At 51.3% G+C, this 14,004-nt stretch overlaps 4 protein-coding genes across 4 annotated transcripts; 3 read left to right on the top strand and 1 right to left on the bottom strand.

Moving 5' to 3' along the window:
* Positions 1–139: 139 nt before the first annotated feature.
* ASPVEDRAFT_52536 (uncharacterized protein) lies at positions 140–4,981 on the bottom strand (the record flags this gene model as incomplete). The annotated part of the gene is made up of 5 exons (XM_040814652.1): positions 140–438; positions 494–2,743; positions 2,793–4,281; positions 4,355–4,775; positions 4,884–4,981. The coding sequence occupies 5 exons, from the start codon at positions 4,979–4,981 to the stop codon at positions 140–142; spliced, it is 4,557 nt and encodes a 1,518-aa protein (XP_040667381.1).
* An 832-nt stretch (positions 4,982–5,813) lies between these two features.
* Positions 5,814–6,897, top strand: ASPVEDRAFT_644899 (uncharacterized protein). The gene is made up of 2 exons (XM_040815734.1): positions 5,814–6,074; positions 6,142–6,897. The coding sequence occupies exon 2, from the start codon at positions 6,183–6,185 to the stop codon at positions 6,696–6,698; it is 516 nt and encodes a 171-aa protein (XP_040667380.1). The 5' UTR covers positions 5,814–6,074; positions 6,142–6,182; the 3' UTR covers positions 6,699–6,897.
* A 998-nt stretch (positions 6,898–7,895) lies between these two features.
* Positions 7,896–10,348, top strand: ASPVEDRAFT_52535 (putative alcohol dehydrogenase; the record flags this gene model as incomplete). Its single annotated transcript, XM_040814651.1, has 5 exons — positions 7,896–8,696; positions 8,756–9,041; positions 9,346–9,473; positions 9,568–9,946; positions 10,272–10,348. The coding sequence occupies 5 exons, from the start codon at positions 7,896–7,898 to the stop codon at positions 10,346–10,348; spliced, it is 1,671 nt and encodes a 556-aa protein (XP_040667379.1).
* A 2,560-nt stretch (positions 10,349–12,908) lies between these two features.
* ASPVEDRAFT_644573 (uncharacterized protein) lies at positions 12,909–14,004 on the top strand. Its single transcript, XM_040815730.1, has one exon. The coding sequence runs from the start codon at positions 13,082–13,084 to the stop codon at positions 13,676–13,678; it is 597 nt and encodes a 198-aa protein (XP_040667378.1). The 5' UTR covers positions 12,909–13,081; the 3' UTR covers positions 13,679–14,004.

The raw sequence follows: 14,004 nt of genomic DNA, 5'->3' as shown, positions 1-14,004 counted from the left end.
AGGGCGGGGGAAAGTAAAAATTACGTTTTTGGGAATGGAGAAAAAGTAAAAGACGGGGCGGTCCAGAGTCTCACATTAAACTACAAGTGGAGATACAAAATGCCAGCCATGCTGACTATCATACATACATGAGTCACATTCACCGTTTGCCCTTCTTGCGAGGCGCAACCATCTTGAATGCCGCACTGCTAGTATCCTCCTCTCGCGGTGTGCTAGCAGATCCCTTCTTAGCAACCTCGCTCCATCCCCCGCCGTTTGTCTCCGAAAGGGCGCTCGTGGACACCGACTCCACAATGCCCTTATCGGCCAGCTTGCGGCGGCGAATAAACTCATCGGCAAATCGTCGGCCATCGAGCGTCTGCGAGTTGGCATACACTGAGTCCGAAATGATTTCCGCCTCTGCGGGGAGAAGCTGTAGCTGCTGGACAAAGTCATCAACTAGTAGAATGTTAGCTTCGGTTTTTTCAAAAAAAAACTCATTAAGAGGTCATACCATTGATGTTGCTGTTCAAGCCCTTGCCCAGCGTCAGCTTAGCCCATTTGGCAAATTCCTCCATGGGCCGGCTAGGGTTCGAAGGTGCGCTGACAGGAATGGCCCGCGGTGCGGTAGGAACTGCTGTCACCGGCTTGGGTCGGACTGGCGATGATGCGATGGGAACAGGCCCACTGGTGGAGCGCGGACCCGTGGGTGCTGCAGGAGGTGCCTTGGCCTTGCCGCTGGCACCAACTGTGGTCCATGCGCCAGAGCTGGCATTGACTGGAGAGGCAGCTGGCGCTTTGCTGGCCAAGTCCGCATATCGCTTTCCAGCAGAAGAGGGAGCAGGAGCGGGGGCGGGGGAAGTAGCCACAGTATTCTGAGCTGCCTGGGCAGCAGCAGCAGCAGCCGAACGTTGCTTACGAGCCTCTTCTTCTTTCTGAATCTGGGCTAAGGTCTTCTTTGTCGTGGCAGTTGGAGCTGAACCCTTGTTATTCCAGACTGAGCCACTCGATGTGGGAGTTGCGGGGGATCCAGCGCTGGCCCAGTTGGCGCTCGATGGGAGACCAGGAGCTTGCTGAGCCTGAGCCTGGCTAAGGCGCTCCTGCTCCGCAAGTAGCTGTGCTCTGCGAGTGGCTGCTGCCAACTCTTCTCTCTGTGCTGCATTACGTGCCTCGGCCTCTTGGATTTCCTTGAGAGACGGCCCCTTTGGCATCTCGTTCACCTCCTTGGCCCATGGTGCAACGGACGTGGTAGGTGCCTCAACAGGTGTCTGGGTTTGAGAACGCGAGTTGGCAGCGAGGGACTCCGCTACATTCTGGCGGTTACGCTGGGCAGCTGGAGCAGGTAGGGGTGAAGCCGACGGTGGTGGAGGGAAGGGCTGGGGCATGGCAGAGTCACCTTTAGTAGCCCAAGCAACGTCACTGGCGGCTTGTTGCTTCTTCTGCTCCTGTTCCTCCTGCTCTTGGGCGGCCTTTTGGACCTGCTGCGAAAGGGTCAAGACGGGCTCTTCTTGTCCTAGCGATGCCGAGGTTTCCTCGATAGCTGAACTTTGTTCGACACCTTCAAGCGATTGAGAAGGATCGGTAGCGAGATGAGTTGGTAGCCCTTCGGCAGTTTGTAAACCAAATTCACCTTCTTGTGCCCTTAGAGCATGAAACTGACGAAGCCTTTCCTCGCGGGCCTGCTGGTCAAACAAGCTGTCACCGTGGGTGCTGTCAAATTGCTCTTGCTCCTGCTGCAGTCGTGCGCGGTCTTGCAGCATGGATGCTACCTGCGGACTGGGAAATAAATTATCGGGCTGTCGAGCGGCGAGCGACGTTGGGCTACCGAAGGCAAAAGGATCGGATCGACTGTTCACGTTCAAACGATCGAGAAGAGTAGGGAGCTGCTCTTGGCTGCTGTTTAAAAAATCCGTCCCGAGCATCTGGGAGCCAACGTTGGGCAGGGGGTTCGGCCTGATAGGGCCTGGAGCATCGAAAAAACCGGAGCCAGATTGTTGCTGTTGCTGTTGCTGCTGCTGCTGCATCGGACCTTGGATAGGAGAAGGTTGGAAACCAATTGGCGAGGCGATGCTGCCAAAGCTGGGCTGACTGTGAAGGCTGTGAGCACTGGAATGGTGTTGAAGTTGAGGAGGGTGAATTCCAGGAACTCCAGGCTGGAAATTGATCTGCTTCATTATAGCCTGTTGTTGAGCAAGATGCTCCTTCTGCCGCGCCATGAGATACTGTTCCTCTTGCTTGCGACGCTCCAAAGCATTCTGCTGCTCAGCCGTCAGGGTGGTGCCAAAGCTTGGGAAACTTCCTGGGAATGGAGGTTGGGCGGAGCCAGAAGGAGCAGGTCCTCCCCATGTAGCTGCGTTCGGCTCGGGACCATGGGGAACTCCAATCTGTGGAACGAGAAATGGCTCTCGCGAGTTGCCAATGCGCCGCACCAGCTGAGCTAGTGGCTCGAACTCTGGATCCTCTAGCTTCCTGATTTGCAGGTCCGGGCTGAAGAAACCAGCCTTGAACCAATCATGCATTTCCAATCCTGTCCATGGGCCCTGTATGTTTCCTTGCGGATCCCGGTAGATCCAGCGCATTCTGTCCGGCATCACCATGGTCCGCTGCTGAGCTGTGGGGACCGAGCCTGCAGTGCTTCCCGCTTGGCTTGTCTGTTGCCCTTCTTGAACGATGGAAGTCGGAATGGAGCCTACAGCGGAAACTGGCGTATGCGAAGTGGATGTGGTCGCAGGAATCGGCTGACCAGAAGCGTCTGCTTGTAGATCTGATTTCGCGTTAGAACTGTTCGAAATATACGATAAAATGAAACTCACCTTGCTGCGTCTCATCAAGACTGCCCAAATCTTGCCTTTGCTGATCGCCCTGAATTTGTTCCTGCATCGCTTGCGGAAAGAGCGAACCGAGTTTGCTTGAACGACCGATGCTTCCAGTGCCTGAGATTCCAGTGTGAGGACTAAAGAGTCCGCCTCCACCCAAGGTCGATAAACTCGGAGACTGGAGGTCAGCCATTGAGCCAAAAATAGGGTCGCCAAAGCCTCCAGCAAAGGCAGACCTCTCCTTGGTCGGAGTGCCAACAGCTCCGCTAGACGGCCATCCAGAGCCACCAAGAGAGGGGAGCCCACCAAGGCTACCCAGATTGCTGAAACTCCGGTTCCCTGCGACGCTAGAGGTTTGGCTACGGTCGAGAGATGGAAGATCCATTCCAGATCCCACACGACGGACGGAGCCAAAGGTGCTCGAGTCTCGCAGACCACTAAGTCCGGGATGGCTAGTAGTTTGAATGTCAGAACCGTCAGTGTCCACATCATCCGCATCCCCCCTCTCGCCATGTTGTGGGCTTTGGTATGGGTTTGTATTCGTGGGGCTGGTAGGTTCACGCCCATGGAGGTGAGGTGTCGGGTTGCGCGAGTTCTCGTGGCTCTGCATCAATTCACGGAACCCAGGGATGCTAGACGTCATTCCAAAGGCGGAGAATCCAAGCTGGTCCGCCGCCTGCGAAGGGGAACTAACGTCCTGAGACCCCCCTAGAGCAGCGCTCCCACTGCGAGGCTCGTCCGAAAATGGGTTTGTTTCGCTTCGGCCGGCGCGAGTCTTGAATTGTTCACCCCAAGGCGATTGAGACCGCTTTTCAGCTTCACTCTCACCGAGACGTTCCAGATTACTCAATGACGGCTTCTCCCTAATGGAAGAAACGTCTTCCAGGCTATCCTTTGAGAACAATCCCTTCAAGCGACTTTCCCCACGCAAACTACCAAATCCGGGTTTCTTCTCAGTCGTCGGGGTTTGTGCAGCGCTGGATGAGCCCATATTAAACGCTCCAAAGGCACCCATGGGCGAAAAATTGGCGTTCTGAGAAGCAGACGGCCAAGGAGAGGTCGAGCCAGGCATTGCCACAGGGTTCGTAGAGCTACGCTTCAAAGAACCAAAGGGCGAAGAAGCCTCCGCTGTCTCTCGGCCTTGAGCTTCTTTTTCCTTTTCTTCCCACTTAGAAACAGATGTAGTGTCTCGAAAATCGGTTTTGCGGCGCAGGAGCGACGGAGGCGGGGTTGAGGTATTAGGTTCGTCACGGAAAAAGCGAGAGCCGCTCGTCGTGGGCGACATGGGGTTCGCAACTGATTCGCCTGTTTCCCGGCGTCGTGGACCCGGCCGTGCTGAACTGGGGGACGAGGTATTGTAGGGGTTCGCATTTCCTTGCGAGTAGGATACCGAAGTTCTGCGGCCTGGGCCACCGGTAGTTACGTTTTCCTTAGAAGCGTTGGTGGGCGGCGGCTTCAGTGGGGAATTGACCGAGACGGTGAATATCTATAGTAGTTAGCACAAAACTTCGGAAGAAGCAATACAAGCCGCAGATGAGGCCTCAAACAGGGAAGCAAACCTCTTTCTCATCATCGGTCATATCCACCAACCCCAGAGGCTCAACTTCTCCTCCATGATCCCAACACACCTCAGGTCCATTTGAATTATCTTTGTGGTCATCCCGTTTCCCCCAAACCCCATTCATCGACGCATTCTCCACGTGAGGGTTCCATTCGGCGACAAAATAATCCGCAACATTTTTAGTCAGAATCCCAGTATCCCGTTGAGCCTTATACAGGTCGAGAAGCTGGTCCTTTGAATAACGGGTGTCGCTAGACGGCCCGTTACGTGACACGCTCGAAAGAGTGGAAGACATGTGCGTAGGATAGGCACCGCCGGTCGGAGTCGTGGCGGAGAGTGGTTCTCGAGTGTGAGAAGGATTTGTGGCAACTGATGGACGACGGAAAGTTTGTGTTGCTCCGTTCATACGAGTGCGTGACCTAGTTCGAAAAAAAGAAGCAATTAGCAGGCAGGGACGAAAACTAGATAGATAGATTGCTGATTGCAGCCACGGAGAGAGAACGAGAAAACAATGCTGGGTTGCATACCATTCTCCACCAGCGGTTCCATCACCTCTCCTACTCGAGGCATCTTGGGTGTTGCCAGCGGCGGCCGAAGCGAAACTCGAAGGGAGTGGCGTCGGCATTATGTCGAAGTTGGTTTGCTAAAGAACGATGTATGAAGATCGAAGGTTGATAAGAATGAGGAAGAAAGATGCAAATGTCGAGAGTTGGAAGCTATATTAAAGTTAGAACTGCCACGGAGCAATGTGCGGTGTTAGGACGAATCGTTCGACGGACGTGGAAGAGGGAAAGGGCACAAAATCCGCGCTGGATGAGGGCAGAAGAAGCGGGCAGGACGGGAGCAAACAGCGAGGCGAGGATATCACGTACGTGCTCTAGCAGAGTTTCTGAGGGCAGATAGCGGGAGGGGTGAGGTTGAAGTCGAGACGAAAGAAGAACGCTAGACGATCCAAGTCAAGAAGAAGATCTGGAGAGGCTCGAAGTTCCTGAGAAAAATGAAGAGGCTGCGGCGAATTAGCTAGGGCCGTGGCATTAGTGTCGCAGGTACTGTCGACGTCACGGCTGTATCTTATTCTGCTCGACACTAGCCAACCCTCAAATTTTATGAAATTTATTCTGCCACAGAACACACACAAACCATTTCTTCGGTAAAGCTCCCTGGAACACCAATCATCACGAAACCTTCTCACGAGAATACCGAGGAGTTTTTTTATATTGATTTCTATAATGGGCTCTTACTATTTAGCACCAGGAGCTATAAATCTCAGCACGAAGACTTTGAAGTGAAGTTATATTGCAGCTTCGAGAATCTTGGGAAATGGTGCGTGGTTGTTATCCCCTGCCAGACCGAATTGTTTGTAATGCCACGCGCGAAGACCACTGGTGCTTCAGACGCAAACGCCTTCTCAAGTTCGTTCCCTTCGACGTGTCGCTTTTCCAGCGTATGTTTTAACAGTTTGCGCAAAAATAAAAATAAATTTCGAAAAGAAGGTTCCTGCTGTTAAAAAGAAGACAAAGGGAAGATGCATCCAACCAAGTCATTGTTTGCTCTCCGTGAAATCATCCTAATCTTGAGATAAAACCCCTTCGACAAATGCCAGATTCCCTGGTATCTAAGAACGAACACAACCTGAACCTGCTTGCGGGGTGATGGGTTGGATCTGGAAGACTTGCGAGTATCACTAACAAAATCACACTAATTTCTGTGTCATTCAAGTCAATTTCCCTGCGAAATCTGAGTCAACGCAAACAGACTCTTGCTGATAGGTGTGATGGTACACAGCATATGTATCATTCGCGCTCCCCATATCCCGGTGCAATTGAATGGTAATTCTTCAAGGTTCAACTTTCAAACTGACTTCGATTATATCCCAGCCCTGTTTAGGGGTCGGTGACCCAGGATCTGCGAGAAACCCCCAGAATGCGATTGGCACGCGACCTCCACAATCCAACCCCAGCCCCTCGCTGTACTTCTACACTTGCAGGCTCACAGCCACTTGGGCACTTTCTGGACGCGTCTTGGAACGCCAATTACTGCACGGATTCAAAACCGGACGCGCCAACGGCGTCTGGGGTTCTCGCCTTGGCCCTGCCGATATTCTGCGGTCAGCGTTGCGTTGCAGAAGATCACTGGACATTGGACCATTCACCATAGCATGGGGGGCTTTGAACTTCGACTCGCAGCAAGGGTCACCCTGCCATCCCTTACAGGAGAGCACATGCAACTCTCAAGGTCTAAGCCAATTCCTCTCGAACAGCAACCGGGTTGTCATGGCTCCCAGGCCCAGTCAACATCATGGTCATTTACGCAGCCTACAGCTGATGCTTAGTCATCTCTGAACAGAGCTTGGTTGCTTTGGCGGGAGAATTTCGGCTCTTATGTTTTTTATGTTTGGTCCCTTTCCTTTCCAGATACTCGCTCCGCCGGGTACATCTGCTTTCATGCTTTCAGCACGTATCAGAAAGGCTCCCTGTTGTCGCACAGAATTAGTACCGAAGATTGTAGATGTTTCCCTTCTTTGTTTGTCGTATGTCGTACGGACTTGGGGACATGGGATACGGGCAAGGATACAGCGTTTCGGTAGACCCAACCCAATCGGAATAAATACTTGACGATGTCGAAAGACGCAGTCAAACCAACGGAGAACTCGATGAGTCTCATCCAGCATCCCACCTGGTCGAACGGGCTAGCAAATTCCTACTTCCCTTCCTCCTAATCCTCCCTTTCATCAACAACCATGCCCTTGCTTTTCTGGTCTGCGAAAAGGCAAACGAGTCGGAACATTCCATACTCTTGGTACTGGAGCGGCAAACCTCTTCGCGAAGGCTATAAGCGTGGGGAATACATCCGTGAAGTTCGCACTGACGTCTGCGGTCCTGTGCCACCCATCTACTACTCCGACCATCGGTATAGCTATCAGGAACGCAAGCACCACTGTCAGCACATATACAATAGTTGCGAACCGCCGAGATACAAATGTCCGCCAACAAGCTGTTACCACCCACCGGCGGATTTGGGATGGTGTCAACAAGAGAGCTATTATGAGTCTCTGTGCTGCTGTTCGAGATTCTGATATGGGTCCTTTTTTTTTTTTTTAGTTTTCCCACAACCGATGCATGATGCGCTGATAAGTGTGTCCTGATGTTGTCTTGGTACCATGTATATTTTGGCGAACGGTGGAATTGATTGTTGGACCGAGGCAGTTCTATCACAATTCACAATGCCCCAGTTGCATCACGAGTATCGGCTAGGATGAAATGATTGCTTCATCGTTTTGGCTGCACGAGTAAATAATGAATTGCAATACTGTTTATATCGCTTGTCGTCTCGAGTTTTCCTTCTTCTCGTGATATGTGTCGACGCTCCGGACAGCCTCGGCTATCGATAACGCTCGCCCATCCCCGCACGTCGTCTTTTTTGATGATGTGATACAATTTCAACCGAATACTTCTTCAACAATTGGAATCTGACATCTTCATCCTCGTTGCATTGAATAACTGCAGATATAGGAAATTGTCGAACTTTCTATCTCCACCATGTCGAAAGCAATCTTTCTCGGCAAAGCTGAAGGCAAGCCAGGGCAGGTCTACTATCCGCTCTCCCTGCAGACCTTACCCCAACCCTCCCCGCAGGGCACCGAGCTGTTGGTGAAATTGTCCGCAGCAGCCCTCAATCATCGCGATGTATTTCTGCGGCAGCATCTATACCCGGGTCTGACCTTTGATGTACCCATGGGTGCTGATGGAGTTGGAACTGTCGTGGGCGCAGGTTCCGGTGTCACAAACCCAGGTCGATGGCAAGGAAAGCGAGTCATTCTGAATCCAGGAACCGGCTGGAAGGATTCTCTTGAGGGACCTGAGGACCCGATGGGCTATAAAATCATGGGAGGAACGAAGCTTTACAATAAAGGGACATTGCAGGACTATATCACGATTGAAGAGTCGGAGGTTGAAGAGGCCCCCGAGCACCTATCAGATGCCGAAGCAGCCGCCCTGCCTCTTGCAGGCTTGACAGGATGGAGAGCTCTAGTCGTTAAAGCGGGGGAGCACAACACTGGCAAGGGTTCTGCGGTTTTAATCACAGGTATCGGCGGAGGTGTCGCGCTGTTTGCCCTGCTCTTTGCTGTTGCGCGAGGTGCAGATGTATACGTGACGAGCTCAAGCGAGGATAAAATTCGAAAATCCATCGAACTCGGTGCAAAGGGAGGCGCAAATTACAAGGAGAGTGGGTGGGAAAAGAAGTTGCTAGGCTTACTCCCCAAGGGAAAGAAGAACTTCGATGCGGTTATTGATGGAGCGGGCGGCGACTCCGTTGAGAAGTCGGTGCGATTGCTGAAGGTATGATTTAAGCAGGATCACAATGCGCCCCGGTGTTCTCTGAAGCTAACTCTTCATAGGCTGGTGGTGTCCTCTCTATCTATGGAATGACGGTTTCCCCCAAGATGCCATTTGTGATGCCCGCGGTTCTGAAGAACATCGACGTACGCGGTTCTACAATGGGATCCCGGAAAGAGTTCAAGGATATGGTCAACTTTGTCAGCACACACAAAGTCCACCCTATTGTATCACGCGTTGTTCAGACTGAGCTAAGCGATGTTGCGGCCCTCGATGGACTATTCCAGGACATGAAGGATAGCAAGCAGTTTGGAAAGCTGGTCATAGAATTCGGAAAGTCTTCCGGAAGTAAGCTCTAGACAAGAAGGTCTGGGCAAAACCGTATTCATGGTCTGTGTATGCACAGCGAAGTAAGTCAGCTTGGGTTGTTTGATACTGGGAGGATGTAAATGAAATTTGAATGCCTTGCTCTTTCCCAAGCCCGACCATCATGGGGCGACTCGCTCTTTCCTTACCAGCGTAGGTTTCCAATATTACGATAGACCATCCGAGGGCTCTGCCGGGCCCAAGAAACCATCGTTCTTTAGCAGTCAAGGTAGCTATTCCCTTATTTTATCGAAGTCCACTCATTGCTTCGTTGTCGCGGCCACAGCCTTCTCCTTTGGGTTTATCGCCATGAGTACCGACATTGTGCAGAGGTACGGTCCCGGATTGTCCTTCTATCGCTCGCAGATCAAGCCGAGTCGACCAAAGATAAGGCCAGAAGATGCTGCCCTCAAGGTTTGTAAATCTTGAATGGACAAATGGTCGCGGAGCCAATTTGCATGCTGGCTGAACAAAGTTCGAAGGGCAAGCTGACATGGTTTCCTATCAGGAGTATTGTGCGGTTTTGAGGGAGTTAACGATCACGAATAAACTGCTCGAAAGCAAAGTGAAACAACTTTGTTCGGAGAGTGTTCGACTCAACCTTGATATATCGGTGGTCAAGCAGTATATGAGTGCTTTCCACACCGAACTTCTTGTGACATGGCAGGCAGACACCCTCACCCGACTAGTTGAAGTTATTTACGAGAGACACGGTTGGAGAATGCCAGGGGAAATCCTCGTCGGTGACCACGATAGCCTGGATCGATATACGCTTTCGAAGGTATACGTGATGGCAGCAAGGAAAATCAAGAAGGAGACTGTCACAAAAAAGGCAGTTGGCCTCTCAGAGCCGTACTATCTTGCTCTGCAGCGGTTCGACAAAGTAGGTTTCTTACACCAAAATCAAGCCCTTTTACCGACCCACACTCTAATTCGAGAAGGTTGTGCATTTGCGTAGCACGAATCCCTTTCGCACCGAGGGTAATTTTTCCCGGTGGTTGCTGTCGGAAAAGTCAACCCGGCCAGGGATGTACCGTTTCTGGGCGAAGCTGTTTCCTGTCTGCTATAGTCGGACCATCCAGGAGAGCTCTCAGCTCTGACATGTTTTGAAGCAGCCAGCCACATTCAGGGATGTGTACGCGCACGGGAGAGCGTGGAGAACATGTGAGAGTCTCCTTTTGGAGGAGATGATAACGAGGTGAGACATTGCAGGAACAGACGAATGGTTTCGTGAGATACTCTCCACGACGGTGGCTCGAGCGAATGTGCGGTCACCGGACTATTCCTAACAGAGAATTGGCGGTCACTGAATTCATGTTTTCCTCGTCCAGTCTGCTGTATGAGGGATGATCTGGTGGTGATGCTGAGTCTTGACTGGCCAAGTTTCTCTTATTTTTGGTGCGCCTCCGACTTGACTGAGCAACAACTTGGCTTGACCCTATCATCATGAAGAGTTGAATGGAGCCTGTAACAAGCCAAACTTACGTCACCGTTTGAGGAGGATCATTCTCCCAAGGGTCAAGATTTTTGTTGGGATGGTGTTGTGATTATCCCCAATAGAAATGTATATACAGTTATTAGGTAGGCCAGCGGAGCACGCGGAGCACACTGACCACAAATCAACCAGAGTTCAACTTATCCGTGCTCACTGAGGTTTATTTAGATGTACCAAGCCCACAGATGACCGTTGACAGCAAAATCCCCCGGTTAGGCGATGGGAAAGGCATCCGGTAGCTGGGTAGATACAGATGTCGTCCACTCTCTCCCGACCATAAAAGCCCACCCATACCAAGACAAACAATAAGCACACTATCTCGATTAAGATTGAATTTCCCTATTAACGCCTGCCAGTTTACATCTAACGGCGTCGCCGAATGTGGGGAGAGCAAAAAAGTCCTGGGCTTGCGGCTGGTGAGTGCTCATCAAAGTTGCCTCTTAATATGCAAGTCCGCCCCATACGAAGCAGAGAGAGCGTTGAGCCGGAATCTCCATCACTCAGCTCTCCGCCAAAACGCCACACTGCCTTACATCATTACATGATCCCAATAGGAATATCATGATCGCCAGTAGAAGCTCCTTCCGGCAAGAGAACCTGCACCGGCACGCCTTCCGCAAAGTAAACTTGACGTCTCTGTTGTGACCCTTGTGGGAGGCCTTATTTATGCCCTGTGCTTTTTTTTGACACTTCGGGAATAACGCGATCATCATCCCTCTTATTCCGCAGTCCCTACTATTAGTGCTAGTAGCCCCAGTAGGCCCTGCAGGGCAAGTGGCCCTTGGGGAACCGGTAGACACACTAAGTAGATAGATGCCGACACACACGTTCGAAGTACGTCCGTAGTTAATTAACCGAAACCGGATAAGGGGAAGCGCTACAATAACTAATGTCCCCGAGTTCCTGATTACATACTAACTAGAAACTGGGATAGGATGAAATTGGGCAAAGAAAGGGTCAAAAACGTTCCGATAATGGTAATAGGTACCTACTCCGGACTTAACTTATGGATCGCAGTCGTGGGAAGTGGGCATTGGGCACGGGAATTGAGTGCCACCAATTTGAGAAATTCTTTTAGGTTACCTAAAGTGATTTTTGTATTTCATTTCTTTTACGTTTCATCTATTTTTTGTCCGGGACTTTTTATACCATCTCAGACAGACCGAAGCTGAAGAGCTATCAATGTGGCTGGACTGATCAGATAAAAGTTGTGTGGATTGGCGAGGTTCGCCCTCCCCGACTTCTAGTTCCTAAAAATAACCTGCTACAGGGAATTGGATGGTAATAGGGTATCACCAGGAACACCAGTTCTCACATCTGAAAAGAGTTTTACCAATGCCCCTGGATGGAGCAAGTTATTCTTGGACGTTGGAATCTTACGCGGGAAAAAGGTACAGTAATGGGATTTGGAGATCGCTGGATCTCACTCAGCTGAAGGCTTCGCTTCCCGTCCCTTTCAACCGGGGGGTCGAGGGTCAGTCGAATTCCGTGTTTCACACGACTGGTGAGACAAATGGTGTTTGGGCGAACCCGATCTGAGTCTATTAAGGTTTCGACTAGGGTGGGTGGGAGCCCTGATCAGCATCACACCCAATTAAGAGACTTTGAAGAAAAGAAAGAGGCTCCAGGTCCATGGAAGGCATGTAAGTTCATTCCGGTTGACGAAACCCGGTGTTTTGAGTATAGATTATCGAGAGCTGGAGGCAATTAAAACCAGCAAATTTGGACTCGAAATGCAGGGTGCAAAGTAGCGCCACACTATTTTTTTTTTGCTGCAACTGATCATCAAGGCGGGGGGCTGGTTTGCAAGCACGTAGACTACTGGTACTTGGTATTTTCCGCACGGATACAATAATGGCCGCAGAGCGTGGATGGTGTTCGCACTGGCGTGCCGCGTACGCACGCACGGAGGATCGATGGCTGAACTTCGGAAATCTGATCGACAAGGAGAGATCATTACACCAGGGACTCAAGGGATTCAAAACGTGTCGGTCCAATTGATCCTCGGAAATGCAGAAGGAATTGGCATTTCCCAGGTGCGAGGTTGGGATGGAGTTGCGCTGCGGGTAGGGTGGCCTTGCATCAGACAACAAACACTGATCGTGGTTCAGCTCTTGCGGAAAACATTGCTCGTTCGTCGTTCATTGCGTGCCTTACATCTCTTCCCCTGCAGGATGTGAGGGAAAGAGAATGCGTTGGAGATGGGGCAGTGCTGCGCTCCGGTGTGATCATAATGCAAGGTGCAACGTGCAGCTATTCCTCCCTTATGTCGATCAAGCCAAGAAGAAAACCGGGCCACTGTTTTGACGCTGGATGCTTGATGATAACTGGCTGGTCAGGCGGGCCACGGGACGCTTATTTTGGGGCTTGTGAGCCTGTCAGGAAGGGTTGTCAGCTGCAACTGCAAGATTGTGGATGGTGAGAGGCTGAGCGAGGGATCGTCCTACTCTTTGCTTGGAGATTATCGAGGTTACATGGCTGCGGCTGCTAAAGGGTTGTGTCTGTTGTTGAAGATCCTGAGGCAGTGATGTGTAACCTTAAGGTAACCTCACTGACTCGCCCTCAAGACCGTTGGGTTTCTCTCTTGGCCATTATTCCTTCTGCTCGAGTTCATCCATCTTGTTGGGATAATCGACCGAGTATTCGGGGAAGTGTGTGTGTGTGTGACTGTAAGCCAGTGGCCATGTTATTTTTAGTTTCCTACATGTGTCCCGTGTGGATTAGTTTACTCCGCAGTGCACACCGTATTCGCTGCTCAGCCGATGTACCCGGGAGAAATGTTTTGGAGTTTTCGGCCTCTCCAACTCGAAGCATCGTCGCCGTTAAGAAGCACTCTCAAAGTCTCAATTATCCGATCCCTCGGTGGGGTTGTTCTCCGAACTTCCGAGTCCCGGGTGACCATCAAAGATTGACCAGTGTGGAACAGTTTAGGACTGGCCGAAGATCAGCCAAACCCACCATATTTTTTCGTGCGGCTTCGTGCCGTGCTCCGCATGTATCTTTGAGGAATGATCTCCGAGTTTGCTGTGGCGGTGCGTTGAAGGAGAATTGGATAGTTAAGCAGGGCCGAGGATTCGCCGAGATGGGAGCCAGGTCCCTGACAGGTTGTTGTGCCTTTGCCTGAACTTGCCATTCGAGAGTCGGGGGACCGTTTTTGATTGTGGGAAGAATTACGGAGCAGTCAATTCTCAGTGATAAACTTGATACACTTATCTTGGGGACAGGGCCTTCAACAGTAAATAAATACTCACTGAGGACGGAGGTTCTTCACCTTGGTATGCTTGGCCGAGGTTAGCCGTCTGTTCAAACGCCCCGTATTCCGTATTGAAACAACAACAGGAAGAAAACCAAATCCTTCTGCCTATGACTGCTTCTTCCTTCCCCCACTTCTCGCTCGCACTACTGCTGCTCGGCGCTCGTTCGTCCCCTGGTTTTCGTGCGATGCCATCG

This window comes from Aspergillus versicolor (assembly GCF_001890125.1).
Source record: "Aspergillus versicolor CBS 583.65 unplaced genomic scaffold ASPVEscaffold_4, whole genome shotgun sequence".
Lineage (NCBI taxonomy): Eukaryota > Fungi > Ascomycota > Eurotiomycetes > Eurotiales > Aspergillaceae > Aspergillus > Aspergillus versicolor.
The sequence above is the reverse complement of the archived record's forward strand: the minus strand, read 5'-3'. Positions and strand labels throughout refer to the sequence as shown.

What these genes read in the sequence shown, in the direction of transcription:
- ASPVEDRAFT_644899 (XM_040815734.1), top strand. Translation starts at nt 6,183, where the DNA reads ATGGTAATTCTTCAAGGTTCAACTTTCAAACTGACTTCGATTATATCC.
- ASPVEDRAFT_644573 (XM_040815730.1), top strand. Translation starts at nt 13,082, where the DNA reads ATGTGTAACCTTAAGGTAACCTCACTGACTCGCCCTCAAGACCGTTGG.